Here is a 17,127-nt window from a genome sequence, read left to right on the forward strand (position 1 = left end):
CACTTTGAACAATATCGGATTTTTACGTCCGATATTCTCGTCTTCAAAAATAGACGGATTGCGTCACAATTTCTTCAAACTAGTACCAAGTATATGGCCTTTTTATGATGCATTAAAATCAATCGGCTCACGGAGCAGGTGCACCAATTCATTTTTTGTGCATGTTGCTGTTCATAGTTTCAATCTTACAAATTACGATACGCAGATTGGGCTTGTGAAGCAGGTAACACAAAAGTCCAGAAAAGGTATTTAGTCTATGATTAAAATTTACTGATGAAATTTATTCAAAATAATTAAGAGTGCCTTAATTACTTGTTAAACATGTGCGGAAGAATTTATTGCCGCAATTTAATGGGGCCTTGGGAAATTTCGCTCCTCATCGGGCTGATAAATCGAATATTGTACTCACAGAAATGAATGTGTTGTAATGTCCATTACCTACTATCTTACCCACATCACAAGCTGAGAGTATTCGTAGTACTTATAAGCCTCTTTGCCGGGTTAAATAAGTCAGGATGATCAACACAAATGTAAAGAGTGCATCGCTTTTTTTACAAAGTCTCATTCATTTCTCCCAGAGACACAGAAGTGTAAACAAGAATGCCTTTTTTACTGGTAGCAAAAACATGGTCCCTTAGATCACTTCAATTGAATAAAATGTTTCGAAACTAAGGCGACATAAACTCGCATTTTAAATGGAATCATTTTTGTATTATAATTGTACACAATGCAGCTAATTGAAGCCTAGAACTCAGCGGAGGTTGTATCAAGGGTTCGTGATATGCAGAAGTTTTCAATATGTAAACGTAATATTTTTACATTACTATTAGAACAATTTTATTTTAAAATAAAATTTAATGATTAAAATGTGAGTTGAATTACTGATTAGAAAAGCACTCGCTTGAATCATCAATTACCTCCACCCAGTTCTCATTTTCCCTTGATTTCTAAATGAAGATATTCATGTCGGTAGCAGCTGGTACACCAACTAATTGGTAAATTCTAATTACTTCAAAATATTTGAACATGACATACTTGTAGCTTGAATTTTTTCTCCATGAACTGGACGGAGATGTAGCGGCCAAAGTTGCGAGCAGTAGGAGTGGAGTAGATGAAATCAGCTGTCGGAGTCCCTTTGTAAGATCCAAGCAGCGAGTATGTCGAGAAGTTTCCTGATTCTGGGACCAATCCCAAACGGACTTCGATCGATTTAAAATACAAATAAGCGTACTCATTTGCCTGAGCCATCAGTGTCACTCTCTCAACCTTCATCACGGAACCAAGGTCCAGAACAAAGAACGGGTAGTCGGTTGTCATCGACTTGAAGCAGTCATCGGCTGAGGGACGTTCATAAACGCCATCAATAAGGTTCTCAACTGAACGAAAGGTGTCACCAATGCTCCTCGGTGTTGCTGCATATACAGTGATCCCTGACTGTGCCGTGAGCATGTTGACTTCTTCACTCGTGTAGCACGACATGAGTGGTTCGCCGTACGAATCTTCGTTGTAGGGAGCAGTCAACGTGCTGAGCAGATAACACAGGCTGGGGTCATCGGTGTCGGAGCAAAAAGTCTTGCACCAAATCCTCTCTTGACAATAATGGGCAGCCAAAATGACGTTTGGTAGGTACAGAGTCTCAATTATGGATTTGTTTGACGCGAGCCTTAGTTTTGACAGCCGTGTTGGGCGCCAAGGAGAGCCGTCTGACGCCAGCAACTCCGAAGACAAGACAGAGAGCAGCGCTGCGGCCCACGCAGGCCAATTCATTTCGTCTAAAATTAGGGAAAGAAAATGTTGAGAATTAATCTATGGAAAGTTGTAAGCCAAACAATTAAGATTTGGTTTTATTTATAATGGCCTTGTAAAGAATTTTACTGCACATACTTCTCTCGTATACATAAGGTTGGGACCTTTTAGGCAGGACCAGAGTTAATGAGCTCAGACAAAATTCATTTTGAACCAAACTTGACCGAGAAGATAAAATTGTTAACTGGCATTATGCAATTAATGATTAAGAGCGGATGTAAGGAAAATCTCTTAGATTAGTTCATTTCAATTTTTTTCAGAGGACGCTGTCCGTAGTTGTAATTTTTTGCAGGACATCAAATTTAATTCTCGTTTTACGAAAAATTATAGTTGTTATTTACAAATTTAATATGAAACATACAAATTCAAATATCCTATACGTTTTATTTTGTATTATTTCATAAATCACGCATTAACTGTATAGAGTCCATGAAAACATTGCTATAAAGGCGTTTGCTCGGCCAATGTTATTCCTATACCACCACACCATTGGACAAAATTTAATATAAATAAATTTATTTATTGAAATTGATCTATTATCATGTACATACATGATAGAAGGAACATGTACATAACTCTCAAGCCACGCCTGGCCAAATCTTATCTTATAGTAATGATGGATATGTATAGTCAACTTAAGTAAAACCTAAATAATAGAATGTCTTAAATCTGCATAATCCTAGATATATGGATATATGCCGCCACGCTATAAGCTAATTCTAAAGAATAGACCGGCTTCACTCGACCTAATCCTAGATGTGATTAGATATGGAGATGTATAATCAGCCTAAACTAATCCTAAAAATATTACCTACTTGCCTCGACGATATTCGAGATATATACAGCCAGCCTAAGCTAATCTTAAATAATAGACCAGCTTGACTCGAACTAATTCTAGGTATGGTTAGATATGGAGATGTATAATCAGCCTAAACTAATCCTAAAAATATTACCTACTTGCCTCAACGTGATTAGAGATATATACAGCCAGCCTACGGCAATACCGAATAATCGCTCTAGAGTCTAGACTCACGTTTGGTTTTGTGGCGGGAGACAGACCACTGGTACAGAGGCACTCTGTGCAAGCCCTGAGCTCCAGGACAGAAGTGTTCCACACGCGAGTTTTCTTGAAGTCGCGATGTGCGTGTGCGAACTCCCCGACTTGGAAATCCAATCTAAAACTAATTCTCACCGGATATAGTTCTCCCTGTAGCCAGCAATCACCTGTTCTAATACAGCGGCCCGAGACCTTTTGGCTATCGATGTCGGATCCATAGATGAATAAAGGAATGAATGAGGTCACATCCATAGATGAATGAAGGGATGAATGAGGTCGGATCCATAGATGAATGAAGGGATGAATGAGGTCACATCCATAGATGAATGAAGGGATGAATGAGGTCGGATCCATAGATGAATGAAGAGATGAATGAGGCCACATCCATAGATGGCTAGTTGATAGTTGATAGCTGTAGCTTTGAAAGTATTGAGTATTTATTGAATGTCTACAAGTATCGGTACTAGAGTTTAGGAGATTACTGGTTAGATTTAGTAGCAGTACTCCTTTTGGTATAGGCCAAATATTGTTCATGTGTATTGGCTGGCATTTTTAAATATCGGTTGACTTCGTCTAGCTTAGCTCGGCTTAGTTTAGCGGCCTAATATCGAACGTGTATTTATGGATTGAGATTCCAAATATTTCAAAGGACCTCATCTAGAACACAAGTTTTTTTCACTGGCAATTATTATTTGTTAATTTAAAACTTGACCTCAATGGTAAGATGTTCGAATTTTTTATTTACCGTTCCTCCTCTGTTCTTTCATAAAATTTTCGAAATCCATCAAATAATTGAAATATTAAAATGATAGCACTTCAAGTAATGGCACTTCCAAGTAATAGCACTTCAAGTAATGGCACTTCAAGTAATGGCACTTCAAGTAATGGCACTTCAAGTAATGGCACTTCAAGTATAAACTTCAAGTAAAGGCACTTCAGGTAATGGCACTTCAAAAAATAAAACTTACTTCGAACGACAGGGCGATTAGCAGTTACAAGTTAAAGTAATAAATCTTCCGGAAAAATTTTACAATAAATTTACTCGATTGTTCAACTTTACAAAAAAGCTACAGCAATAGTTGATACACAAAGCGACGAACTTTCAAACAGACTACAAACACGATGAAACACACGACAACGTATCTCCTCACTTCGATTAGTTCCAATGCGATACAAACACATACAAAAAATTACAATGTTATTAAAAATCCATTGAAAATTTTCAAGATCTCGTACTCAACTATTACTGCACTTATTCCTTAAATCGTTCAATTTATTAAATTCGATTTTTAATAGTCCGTTTGAGCTAATTCGTTTAGTCTCTCACTCCATTTGAATTATTCTCGAGGAAAGAAGCGCGTTAATTTCGGAAATACGTCTAAATTGAATATTTTTCTTAACTTCAAATTAAAAAAACTACCGCTGGATCCTGTGAAGGATGAATTTCCTAAATTCTAAATCTGTTTTGGACAAGCTTTGTATTCAAGATCATCCGTCGACTAGAAGATAGAAGTAATCTCTTGAATAAATCTCGTAAAAACCAAATTCAAATAATTTTGTCACCATAGCTTAAAAAGAATACCTATCATCCTGCAAAATCAATGCATAGGGTTGGCGATCCAGCGTAGAATCAGACCATTTATTATTTCGGCGTGCCATTCCATGGCGCCAAAATTAAACTCTTCACGTGCAATAAACTGGGCGGATCGATGAACCCATCTACATTGTGATAAATCCTTTAGTAGGTTTGACGTGACCTACTAAACGGTCACAAAATCATCCGAGTTCTGTTCTAATTTCTGGAACTTTCTGCACGCTATTTGCCGGCCGTGCAAACAGCGATAGCTGTTAACCCTGCAGCAATTCTCTTCAATTGGGCCTTTGTCTAACTTCAAACTTTCAACCTAATGATGGACTAAAAATGCGGGTTAAACATCAAAGTAACTACAATAATACAACGACGTTCAAAAGGCTTTGTGAACCTTTGTCCACTGCCGGTACCACGACTTTAAATACCAATTTAATGAAGGACGGTTAATAAATCCGTCGGCATGTAAATCCGCAGGCAAAGGAATCAAAAAATTGAGCAAAACGATTAGTTAGTGCCACTGTATGGAGAGGCTCCATAGCTCTGTGTTATCGAGAACCGCTTAGGTTCCGTACCATCGCCGCGTTGTAGTTTAGGCACTACTAAAGTTAATCGCTAATATATACCATTTTTTGATGGTACCGTTGGGGCCGGGTACGAGACGTGCATCTGAATTTGCAAACAATTACCAGATTATAGTAAAATAGTTAATTTTGGCACAGTCAAATTTATGATGCCTAGCTAAAAATATTTCATGTAGCTTGAAGTATATCCGTGTACCAATAGAAATTTAAAGCCTTCTCGTACCATTAGTGGCACGCGTGCCACAGTTTGAGAACCACTGCTCAATGGAATTCATGACAAGAGAGCCGCAAATGAAGGCCAATCTTCAAATTACTTGGGTCGATCAGTCTTGCCAGTTCATCTAAACTCCATTGGTATTGTCAAGATTATTTTGCCATTCTAATTCACAAGACTGACCTGGTCACCATTCATCTATTGATTTCTAGGGGCCAAATCATTCCAAGTATCGGCGATATCGCTAGTAGAACTTTGACTAATATTTCTTAAACTATCGGCCGAAAGCTAAAATGCAATCAGAATTCACGACATTCGCAGTCCTTGCGATGGGCGTATAGTGCATTTATTCTATCTATGAATTGGCTAGACAATTTAAAGCATTGTTGGGGTTCTCTGGAAATTTATTATCTCGTCGAATTAGTAACGGCACCAGCGCGATTTTATTCTGCCTCGCTTGTTGGTCGTCTAACCTTCTGAGTTCAAGTTCTTTTGGGAAGCTCAGCTCATGGTCAACTCAGCCATTCATCCAACTCTGGTTGATAAATGAGTAGGTAGAGGCAAGACTATAGATTTTATCAGATAAATCTTATTTAATCCGTCTTGGTAGGTATACCACATTAAATAGCATGTTGCTTCCCATACAAACCTCTAAAAGCCTGCAACATCTCCGATTGCAACATTAATTTAGAGCGGCCGGCTGCAGTTAATTATTGAATTATTGTTCACAATCGCAGTAAGCTGCAGTTGCCCTTCAGAACGGCGTACGGTTGTTCACTATTGAGGAACACGGATGCTTCAGCGCATCAATTTTATTCTTAACAATTTCGAATAATCTTTCATGTACAACTACAACAAAAAAAAATCGATGAAGATTTACCCTCATCAAATCGATTACCTATTCGGAATTTTAGATTTTCCTAATGAATTTTTGGGAGCTATGTAAAGCATAGTGTAAGCATTTGCTATGTAAATTCCAATTCGCTATGTAAAGCATATCGAAGTTGTTAAAGATTTAGCTTGACAGCAGAGCCTGCATTAGTTGTAATCGGCGACTAATTAAAATAACGTAAATGTCTTCTGGCTTCATTGTAGGGACTTATTACTTCAGAACAGGCATTTCAAATAGATCTGCGTTGCGGTAGATTGATTCGGTATCTATTAAATTCAGATGAGAATTCTCAACTGAATATATTTTCGATGCACAGCGTAGCTGCACAGAAATTTGACATCGAAGACGTGATGTTTAACACTGATCGATACGCTGCAGGCGACCACGGATATGCGTAGTCAAACAATTGACTATTTTCCCTTAACTGCATTCAATTTTGGACACGTTCAAACCCTCGAATTGCAAGTGTTCAGGACTCTTGCAATTTGGACGGGTTAAAAATCACTAATGTGCCAGGCTAGCCTTCATGGGCCCACTTCCAGTTACTCCAGACGACCCCACTTCCAGTTACTCCAGACGACCCACTTCCAGTTACTCCAGACGACCCAGTTCTAAAATAACGGTTGAGATAAAACTCAGCATAGGTCCACAGTTATGGAAAGATCGGGCTCCAAAGGCCGGATCCCTTGTAAATCAAGTCACGAAAAGTTCAAGAATCGGCAACAGGCCATGAGCCTATTTCTTCAACGCCGACACTTCTATTCCATACTATTCTACCGGTGCTAGGAAAAACTTATCCGTTCAACTCGCAACACGAGTTTACCTCATAACTTAAATGGAGAGCAACTTCAGTAAAAAAAAAGTTAACGTCTACAACGCGTTTGCCACTGCACCAATAATTTCTAGGCATTGATAACCATTTACGGCACCTGATGTCTCCATAAATTTTGCATTAAACGAAATGAAAATGAAAGCACTTGGTAATTAGGTTCTGTAATTACCCATGTTCTGTAGCATTTAAGCACGAAAGACGTCAGCAATATAAATTTTACAAGTTACTTTGATTTGATTACTCCGCAAGAAAACCATTTAATTATTATAAACATTAGGAATATAAACTTAATATTTAAAATTGGCCTATCACATACGCTCCAAATAAAACATCTTCATCGTTCTCACTTCAAATAAACAGTTCAAAGTTCACTAAAAAAGGCACAGTTCACTAACATCACACTTTAAATCAAGGACAAGAAGGCAGAAAACGTGTAAACAAACTGAAACGAATATTAATATACGATTGATCGGAAGGTTGATTTTAGAATTGAAAATTTTTCAGAACATTACAAATTGTTGCTTTTACTAATTTTACAGCCGAAGCATTAGCCACTCAGCTGTTACCTATACTGGCATCAACAGTGGAGCTGAACAACTTAGACAAATATTTACACTAGCTTATAAAAAGAGGCATTGAAAATAAAACACTCCTGTAAAAATGAATGATAGAAGAACTTCACGAACCGTCATCAATAATACGAGGCATCCTTAGTTCTTTGCACCAGTTTTTCACGATTCCAGGATCAGTTGATCAGATTAGTCCGATTGCTCATCTTTTCACAATTCGGTCGTTACGACGTCGGAAACGCGGATCTCTGTCACGTGTGCGAATTAAGCGACAGATCAGTTGATATCCCCCTTACAGCCTGCTACTAAAATTTTGTCTCCTCCAAATAAGAGGTGGAAGGTGCAAGGCGTTCGTCTCCGCTCGCGTCGTCACGGGCGGAAGATGGTGCAAGGCGTTCGTCTCCGCTCGCGTCGTCACGGGCGGAAGATGGTGCAAGGCCTTCGTCTCCGCTCGCGTCGTCACGGGAGTATAGCACTATATTTTACGGCAAATGTCTAATAATGATTTATAGAGGCTAATATCTAATATCGATTTCTAGAGGCTAAAATCCCTAACGAATCCACTTGAATATGGCTCATGTTTCACTCCAACATTTCTGGCGTTGCCACAACTTACCAGCCAGATTGTTCAATGCAAATCCCATGGCGATCAAGGCGAACGAGAGAGGCAGAAACAGAACTGACCACCTAACGTCACAACGAGCCCACCAAGGCCTGTTCTCCATCTTCCTTATATTATTATTAAAATATTCTTCACCGAACAAGAAATGAAGTCAAATATAAAAATCTAAGTTTACTTTAAAATATCAATTTTCTGCACGAAGAATATGTATAGCTTTCAGTTAGAACTAATTCGATAATGATTGTGTCACTCGGAAAATGACAAATGTTCCAGACGCTCCTTTCAATTTACTCCAGATTTTCTTTTTTTTCAAATCGTATCATAATAGTTAATAATCCTCAACTGACCTGCAGGGTTGACTGGAAGACTATTACCGGAGACAAATCGGAGACTCTACACTAAAACCATATAAGTGATCCATATGCTAGGACCACGAGTGTCCACGACAGAGTTCATCTTCGCAACTAACAGTATCTACACCAAATACAAAAACTTCAAACTTGGATTCTGAATAGACTTTACCTTTACCATTTTCAGGAATTAAAGTACTAGTAAAAATGTCTACTAATATACACTTTTTATACTATGCTTTACACAAATTCATTTTTTGCATAACCACATCATTTAGTAATGGCTCAAGCAAGCCTTGGCGGTCCTAACATAACAGTAGTCACTCATTAGTGTGGGCCAACGACAATATTACGACATGGCTCTTGGTGAGAATCTGAAGAAAAACTTCGCAAGCCCCGTTAACTCGGCCAATTCCTTACCAAAGATATTCGACCCAAGTAGAATTCATAGCAGGCATGAGGCGAAGGAAGTGCATAGTTAACATAAACCTGCCACCAATCAAAATCTTATTTTGGTTCCCATACCAGTGCCAGATATACAGCCCTCGAGTCATGGTAGTGCAGACTTACTTCGATGTCCAGTTGCGTTATGTAGTGCGTAAAATTGAAATTCTACTAACTAAAATGCCTGACGCTCACACCTTCAGAAATACACGGGATTGCAAATAATTCCTAGGATCTTTAGATTTCTGATAATCACACATTCAAGATATTTACTAATTCTTAGTAAAGGTATTGCAGTTTGATCCAGAGCCATTTATTTACCATGGCAATCAAAACCAATTAATTCCGTTCGTCACGCTCCATCGTTCCACACTTCGACATAAATGGACGTCCCTTTACCCAAGACTACGACTACCAGTACCGACATTTTCACAATGAACATTTTTAACTCAATAGTCTACTTAACCACAGTTACCTTGATCACAAAACAAGTATGACACATAAGTGGACACCGATGTTGCCATAGAGAAGAATCATGAAAGTAAGATATAATCGCGTATAAAAAAATTGTGTCAAACAAATTTTATATTAATAAAATAGATGCAACATAAATAAGTTATGGCTTGCTGGGAAAAACATTTGAACCCTTTGAAATTTAGTACATACAGAATAAAAGTAGTTTGAAAACTTATAAATGTAGAAAGATTGCGATGAGATTCCAAACTTTAACAAAAACTCAACGACACCGAGTTGAATACGTGGCTTCTACTTAAGAAGCAATATTCCTACTTAAAAGGAATGGGCCTAATATTGTTGACAAGAAACTATTTCTTATTTATTTCGGATGGTGCTCAGTGGTTACAGTTCAGAGTACCAAGATTGGAGCAGAGAGGCGCAGAATTGTAGCAGTGAGTTGCGAGTTCGAGACCACAAAATGCTGTGAATGTTCTGCGATGTTAAGAATTGGCGGCAGGCCTACGGCCTACTAAACGCTGAAACCGCTATTATAAATAATTCCAAGTCTTAAAAAGAAACTACTTTTCAAACGTCAAATAGTAATAATATATCGGCATCATCCGTAGTTCGGCACTCGAATGAAAGTGTGGGCAAATTTGCGAGCGATTTAACTCAAGCATGACGACAATGGCATCAGACTTAATTACTGGAAGAATTTTTGTAGTTTGGAAATTAAGAATTGTCTTTTCGATACATATATAGAGAGCAAAGCGCTCACTGAAATATGTGAGTGGAAAAACCACACGCCTTATCTTTCCTCACAACAGACTTCCCATCCAGACGTTCTCACTTTCAATCCTGACGCTCCCTCTTTCAATCCTGACGCTCCCTCTTTCAATCCTGTCGCTCCCACCTTCAATCCTGACGCGCCCACTTTCAATCCTGACGCGCCCACTTTCAATCTTGACGCGCCCACTTTCAATCCTGTCGCTCCCACCTTCAATCCTGACGCTCCCACCTTCAATCCTGACGCTCCCACCTTCAAACCTGACGCGCCCACCTTCAAACCTGACGCGCCCCCTTTCAATCCTGACGCTCCCACTATCAATCCTGACGCTCCCACTTTCAATCCTGCCGCTCCCACCTTCAATCCTGACGCGCCCACCTTCAATCCTGACGCGCCCACTTTCAATCCTGACGCTCCAACCTTCAATCCATGATGTCGCCTCGATCCCACTTTCAATCCTGTCGCCTCCCATTTCCAATCGCGCATTTTATAAGTCTAGATGAAATTATTTCTTCACTGCAATTTGCAAGGAAAGTTTGGACGTTAAATATTTTGAAGGGGATGAAATACTTCTCAGTTTATGAAACTTCCTTACCAACTATTCCTGATAGAAATCCTATACAAGGTATAGAAATCCCTTGTTCTCCTAAGACTGGGTATTCACTAATTACACAAGATTGGGTGTTAAAATAAATTAGCGCCAAACAGGCAAGCCGGCATTCAAGAGAGCAGAGTCCAAGTAATTGACTGGAGCCGTGCAAGATATATGGGTGAAGATATTACTCAGCATGGCAGCTAATTAAAACTTACCCGTTTACCTCTTAGCTAGAACCCTAATGGTGAATAACTCCATTAAAAAAATACGCGTTACCGGTGCGATCAATAATGATAAGGCTATGATAACCATTCATGACTCACATAGCCTATAAATCTCAACTAAATGTTTCAAATAAAGTGAAAATTAAAGAAGGCGGTAATTAGGTTCATGTTATTACTCCTTTACTGCAGCATCAAGCATGAATAGCGTCATCAGTATAGAACTTTTAATTTATTTATAATTAGGTACGCAGCGAGAAAAACGAATTAATTATTTAAAAACATTACATATATAAACTTATAATATTTAAAATTGGCCTATAACATACACGCATAACTTCAAATAAAACAGTTCCATATTAATCACTCAGCAATTCTCTTAAATATACACAGTTCACTTTCATTATGGTTTGAACAAAAAAGAAGAGGGCGAAATATGTGCAAACGAACTTAAACGGTTAGTATTTTTTTTAATTTGAAGGTGAATTAAAAATATTCAGAAAAATACACGTTACCTTGACAAATTTGACAGCCAAATAATTAACCGATCCAACTTGTCACCTATGCTAGCAGCCTAGAATCGACAGAGAAGCCTAAAAATTTGAAAGGATACTTACACTGACCTGCCTAAAACAGGCATTGAAAATAAAAGGGGGCTATTGATACTCTTGTAAAAATTACTGATAGAAGAACTTCACAAAACGTCAATTATAAAAGAAGTTCCAAGCGTTCCTTGGACCAGCTCTATTTCTGCAGTGCGACGTCGAAAACGTGGATTTACTTAAGTGGGCAAATTCAGTGAGAATTAAGTTCATTTGATTGCTGTTTTAGCCTGCTAATAAAATTTCGTCTCCTCTGAACGCTGGGTGGAATAGGATGCAAGGCGTTCGTCTCCACTCGCCCCGTCACGGTTCGAAGAGGATGCAAGGCGTTCGTCTCCACTCGCCCCGTCACGGTTCGAAGAGGGTGCAAGGCGTTCGTCTCCACTCGCCCCGTCACGGGTCGAAGAGGGTGCAAGGCGTTCGTCTCCAATCGCCTCGTCACGGGTCGAAGAGGGTGCAAGGCGTTCGTCTCCACTCGCCTCGTCACGGGTGGAAGAGGGTGCAAGGCGTTCGTCTCCACTCGCCTCGTCACGGGCGGAACAGAGTCCCGACACATTTCCAGATAAAGTTTCGACTTCCGTTTCATTCGCAGCCGTTGATGGACTTACTGTATTGCCTCCCGTACGATTAACCACCTGCTGCTGAGGTTGCGCCTGTGCCTCACGTTCCAAGGCAGCGGCTTGGCATGACAGGAACGATGTGTCATTAGTTGATCGTGCCATACTTTCGAGATCTTCGTAACTCGGAGGTCTCTGTGCCACATTATTACAAGCATTCCCGTCGGCTAATTCCTGTTGCGACCCGCGTTGACGTACCGCATTTGAGCAAGAGGCACTAGGGGCCAAATTAATCGGCTGTAACTCAATGGAGGAACCAGTTGCATTGTGTCTGTCGTGATTCGACCATACGAAGTGGCTATACAAGCACTTTATAACGCAGAAAGTTAACAACACAATGACGAATGCAGTTGTAATGATGATACTGACGAGCAATCCGACAGGATACTTGTAATGTGGGTCACCTGTAGGAAGTCATCAAATTGTCAGTAATCGAAGTCATACCAACTTATTCAATATATATGCATGCTACTTACATTTCAAGTGAACTTCAAAACGCTGCTTGCAAGCTTATACAGTCACATGAACAGCATTTTCAAAAGCAAATGTTCAACTTAACGTAAATGTCAACTATTTTATAAATAGAATTATAGACTGAGAGGCTCAAGTCTAACATCGATAGGTATCATGCGAATCTACTCTAACCGCCTCAGATAGTTTTGGTGTTGCCACAACTTACCAGCATGCTTGTTCGCCACGATACCCAAAACTATCAGGATAAACGAGAGAGGCACGATCAGAGCGGTATACCTAACGTCACATCTAGCCCACCATGGCCTGTTGCTCTCCATCTTCCTAATTTTAGTATTAAAATATTTATCACTAAATAAAAAATGACGTCCAAATGTAAAAATCAGGTTTTACCTTAGAATATAAACTTTCTGCACGCAGAATTAACAAGAGTTTCAGTTAGGAATATTATAACAAAAAATCAGTCACTAAAAAAACCCTCAAGAAGCTTCTTCTACGTTTTCTCTAACTTAAATACTCTATCTCTAAAATTGCTTGCCGAAGACAAAATGAAGCCAAAACACAAACTGTACGACTACGAGTGATCCAAATGCTTACACCATGATCGTCGAGTTCATTTCATCAATAAGAGTTTTTAAAAATGGATACAACGAATCGAAAAATTCACATTTGTTTCACTGCTGAACATTTAGACTTTTCTGAACTAATCACGGGAAGACCGAAACCGAATCACCGGAATTCAATTGATAGGAACAGACCCGCACAGTTTATTTTTCAATAGTGTCAATGCCACTAGCTGCACAACACGTACGCAGCCGCCTTCAAAAGAAACTGTCTACTTTGTTAACAAAATTGAACAACTATCTATCGCGCCTAAAAAATATTTAGTTCCGTTGCAATCGAACTCTTCAAATCGTAATTCTGGTACTATATTATAAGATTTTTATTGACGAGCGGCGAGTCAAGTACAGTAGCTGCTGGATAACGACTCGTGTCATTGATGGGAGTAGGTATTGAAACGTTTAATTCATTACACATACACACAATGAATATTTATTTCTCGCATAATCACACCATCTTCGCTGATAGCTTTTAAGCAATCCTTGGCAGCCCTAACCAAGCTCCTCTCAGTGACCATTGAATAGTGTGGTACGACTAAGGGGCAATTTGTCTGAACTTCGGAAGGCAAATTTCAGGAACCCAGCGGCAAATCCAAAGAGGAAAATTCGACCAAAGTTACGTCAGTAGTTGTCACGAGGCTTAGTATGATTAGTCCTTAGTATTAGAACTATATATATATCTGCATGATGCCAATATTAGGCATAGTATGATTACTTAATAGTTTGTATATTATCTTCGTCTTCGTTCAACATAAAGAGTTTGAACCAGAGTCTATTACGACTGCCTCTGGGATTTTCTGTGTGATTTCCCATATCTTAAACAAATGCTACAGAATATTTTATACTTGGATTTCACATAACTACAAATTCAAGAAATTTAGCGGTTCTGAGTTCATGTCCTGAAGTTTAATTCAAAGTAACAGATTTACCATGCAAATCAAAAAGGTATTAGATACTCTCGTCAGCTATACACCGTTAAAAGTTGACAAGATCAACATGACGACACAAACCAATCATGAAGACGTTAACGTACACCGATGTTGCCATATGAAATAACATAGAAGCAAGATGTATTTTCGTGAAAAACATAATGGCTGATAAATATTTAGATTAATTCAGTTGATCCAACTTGCATCGATTGCGAGCCATAATTGAAAAATTATGGCTCGCTGGGAAACCATTTTCCGTCCGGTAAAATTTGGTACTTACACAATAAAAGTAATTTAAAAACCGATAACTCTGCAGGAAAATTTCGATGAGACTTAATACTTCGGAAAGAACTCAACGTAATCGAACAAAATACGTGACTTCAGCTCACAAAGTAATATACATCTTTACTAGTAACATACCTAATCCCGTTACAAAGAAAAAAAATATTTTTTCATAAATAATCCTCAGGCTAAAGGGACTGAAACTATTATTCGAACGCCAATTATGAATAAAAATGATATGAAGTTCGGTACCCAAATAGAAGTATGAGCAAGTTTGTGAGTAATTTGACTCGGACATGACACCATTACATAACATAACATAACATAGTGATGTCGGCTCTAAAGTGTAGGCCTGATGTGGCCTGTCGCCGATTCTTTTCCATTTCGTGCCTTGTTCATAGATCTAAACTCGTGTCATTTGACCGGATCTTTTCATGACTGGCGATAGTTTGAAGAAGCTACTAGACTTCCACCGGGTTCGATAAGGAGCTAGGCATTTCAAATTGACGCCATTGACACTAGTCTTAATTATTGGAAGAATTCTTGTAGATTACAAATTATGCATGGTCTTTTCTGTGCATATCTTAAGAGCTGAGCACTCAATGACCTTTGAGAGTGGAAAAACCTCAGGCCATATCTTCTTACATCACAGAGATCTGAATAGACTTCTTTAGTTTACTTTAATAAGAATCTTAATCATAGTACACATTTAGTGAGACATTTCAGATGTGGTGTGAAACATGAGTGTAAATCTTTGAGTTGATTAAAACTTGATTTTATACTGAAAAAGCCCATGATTCTCTTTTTTGTACTACAAAAATTCAATTAATAATATTGTTAATAATAATAATCAATTACCTCCCCAAAAAATAGTTCATTCAATTTGCAATATTTTTTTCTAAGTTACGTATTTGCTTCCCTCACAAGTGTGTAGATTATCTATCATTCTGCAAACACTTCTGCTTATTTGTGCAAGCACGTGCAAAATTGATCCAGCAAGTGTTTATGAAATTAATAATATGGATTATAAGTATTCACAAAAAAATGGGGATCGCGTTACACTGAAAGTAAGCGTTGAAAAAAGTAAGAAGCTCATTTAATGCATACTCCGTCAATATGTTTGTTCAAAATATAAGGAGTTTTGAGGCTTGAAATTTTTTTCACTTGCTCAAGGTTGGAAGAGAGAAAAAAGATTGCGAGGCATTAATATGGAAGATATTTTATATTTTTTAATTTGTGATTTAATTAATATTTAATTAAAAATGGGGATCGCGTTACACTGAAAGTAAGCGTTACTATTACTAGTCAAAAATCAATTACCAATAAACCTTCAACCTGTTGTCACTAGTTTTTAAGCTTATAAAAAGAATGCAGGAAGACGTCTGATGATATGGATGGCATTGGCAGTATCATCGGCTGGATGAGATGCTATATATCGGCGGCTAAGTCACACTAGGAATAATGCTTATCGTTGTCTGCGTATTCATTAACCATCTTATACATGTCTACGGATACACTAACTGTTTTTATATTCGCATAAAAGAACTGATAACTGAATTTAACTTTGGTAGCTGAAGGGTTAAAATATATTATTATTTTAAATGTAATATAAAAAATAAATTTAATATAAAAATATTAAAATATAATATAAACGTGTAATGCATGCGTCCCATCACGATAATGTCTCACTTGGCGAGTAAAACATCATTAACGAATGATTAAGCCACAACGTCAAGCCACATCCACATAGACCGGTAACTAACATTTATTCTACAGTTAATTGAAGATCTCATTTCTAGTGTCGACCAATGGAACAGGAAAAGAATAAATTTAAAAATTCTGCTACTAGCATTATACTCCACGACGTGTGATTCTATAGCGTACGAGTAAAATGATTTACATGTACATCTCTTTCATGCTGATATTCTCTCGTATAATACTCTAGAAAATTAATCCTAATGATAATTCATGCCTAAATATAGCTTCAGTTCAAAAGGGTTGCTAAGTCATCATTGCAATCATATATTTTAAAGCCGAGAGTTATTTAAGACAACAATTTCCGCAAGCAGTGTTTTATCATTTGTCATTAATTCCATTAATGCATGTGAAGCTCCGTCGCCAGTTAACGAACATTATCAATATGACGTAGCTTATGAGGCGCCCAAAGATTTATTTGCGTACAATTAAGTTGGGGTCACTGACTCTGAGTACAGTCAGGGTCAGTGACCTCATCGTATCACGACGAGTCAAGTAGCGGCAATACGACAGCTCCTTGTTATTATTATCAGGTCAATAACCTGGAGATGCACGCTGGCAATCTCAAATGAGAGAAGAGGCTTGATAAATGAAAATATTTCTTATTTCTAATGGAGAAAAACATACACTCATAAGATGTTACGTGAAATGAATCTACGATAATTCTGCATTCAAAATACAACTGTTATCTGCTTACACCTCGAAACAGCGATACGAAAATGACGTTTCTGTGAATGAGGTTGTGCGTTTCTTATCAATATCGTACGTTTCTTATCAGTGCCGCTAACGAGGTAATCATTTACTTCTGCATGCAGGCTCACTAAACTGCATGAG

General features: G+C 38.2%; 3 protein-coding genes across 3 annotated transcripts; 1 reads left to right on the forward strand and 2 right to left on the reverse strand.

Annotated features, from left to right (window-relative positions):
• Positions 1–878: 878 nt before the first annotated feature.
• On the reverse strand, positions 879–1,767 carry LOC125177796. The gene has a single exon (XM_047880211.1). It carries the CDS (start codon positions 1,765–1,767, stop codon positions 1,012–1,014), a length of 756 nt encoding a protein of 251 aa, XP_047736167.1. The 3' UTR covers positions 879–1,011.
• A 7,103-nt stretch (positions 1,768–8,870) lies between these two features.
• On the forward strand, positions 8,871–10,634 carry LOC108671082 (DNA-directed RNA polymerase II subunit RPB1-like). The gene is made up of 2 exons (XM_018158562.1): positions 8,871–8,880; positions 10,255–10,634. The coding sequence occupies exons 1-2, from the start codon at positions 8,871–8,873 to the stop codon at positions 10,632–10,634; spliced, it is 390 nt and encodes a 129-aa protein (XP_018014051.1).
• Positions 10,635–11,314: 680 nt separating this feature from the next.
• Positions 11,315–13,145, reverse strand: LOC108671081. Its single transcript, XM_018158560.2, has 2 exons — positions 12,916–13,145; positions 11,315–12,640 (listed from the first exon to the last, which is right to left on the reverse strand). The coding sequence occupies exons 1-2, from the start codon at positions 13,025–13,027 to the stop codon at positions 11,853–11,855; spliced, it is 900 nt and encodes a 299-aa protein (XP_018014049.1). The 5' UTR covers positions 13,028–13,145; the 3' UTR covers positions 11,315–11,852.
• Between the last annotated feature and the right edge of the window lie 3,982 nt (positions 13,146–17,127).

Source organism: Hyalella azteca, unplaced genomic scaffold (genome assembly GCF_000764305.2).
Source record: "Hyalella azteca isolate HAZT.00-mixed unplaced genomic scaffold, Hazt_2.0.2 contig4971, whole genome shotgun sequence".
NCBI classification, from domain to species: Eukaryota; Metazoa; Arthropoda; class Malacostraca; order Amphipoda; family Hyalellidae; genus Hyalella; species Hyalella azteca.

What these genes read in the sequence shown, in the direction of transcription:
- LOC125177796 (XM_047880211.1), bottom strand. Translation starts at nt 1,767, where the DNA reads ATGAATTGGCCTGCGTGGGCCGCAGCGCTGCTCTCTGTCTTGTCTTCG.
- LOC108671081 (XM_018158560.2), bottom strand. Translation starts at nt 13,027, where the DNA reads ATGGAGAGCAACAGGCCATGGTGGGCTAGATGTGACGTTAGGTATACC. An exon ending in CGTGGCGAACAAGCATGCTG is followed by an intron (nt 12,641 to 12,915) that starts GTAAGTTGTGGC and finishes GACTTCCTACAG; the next exon opens with GTGACCCACATTACAAGTAT.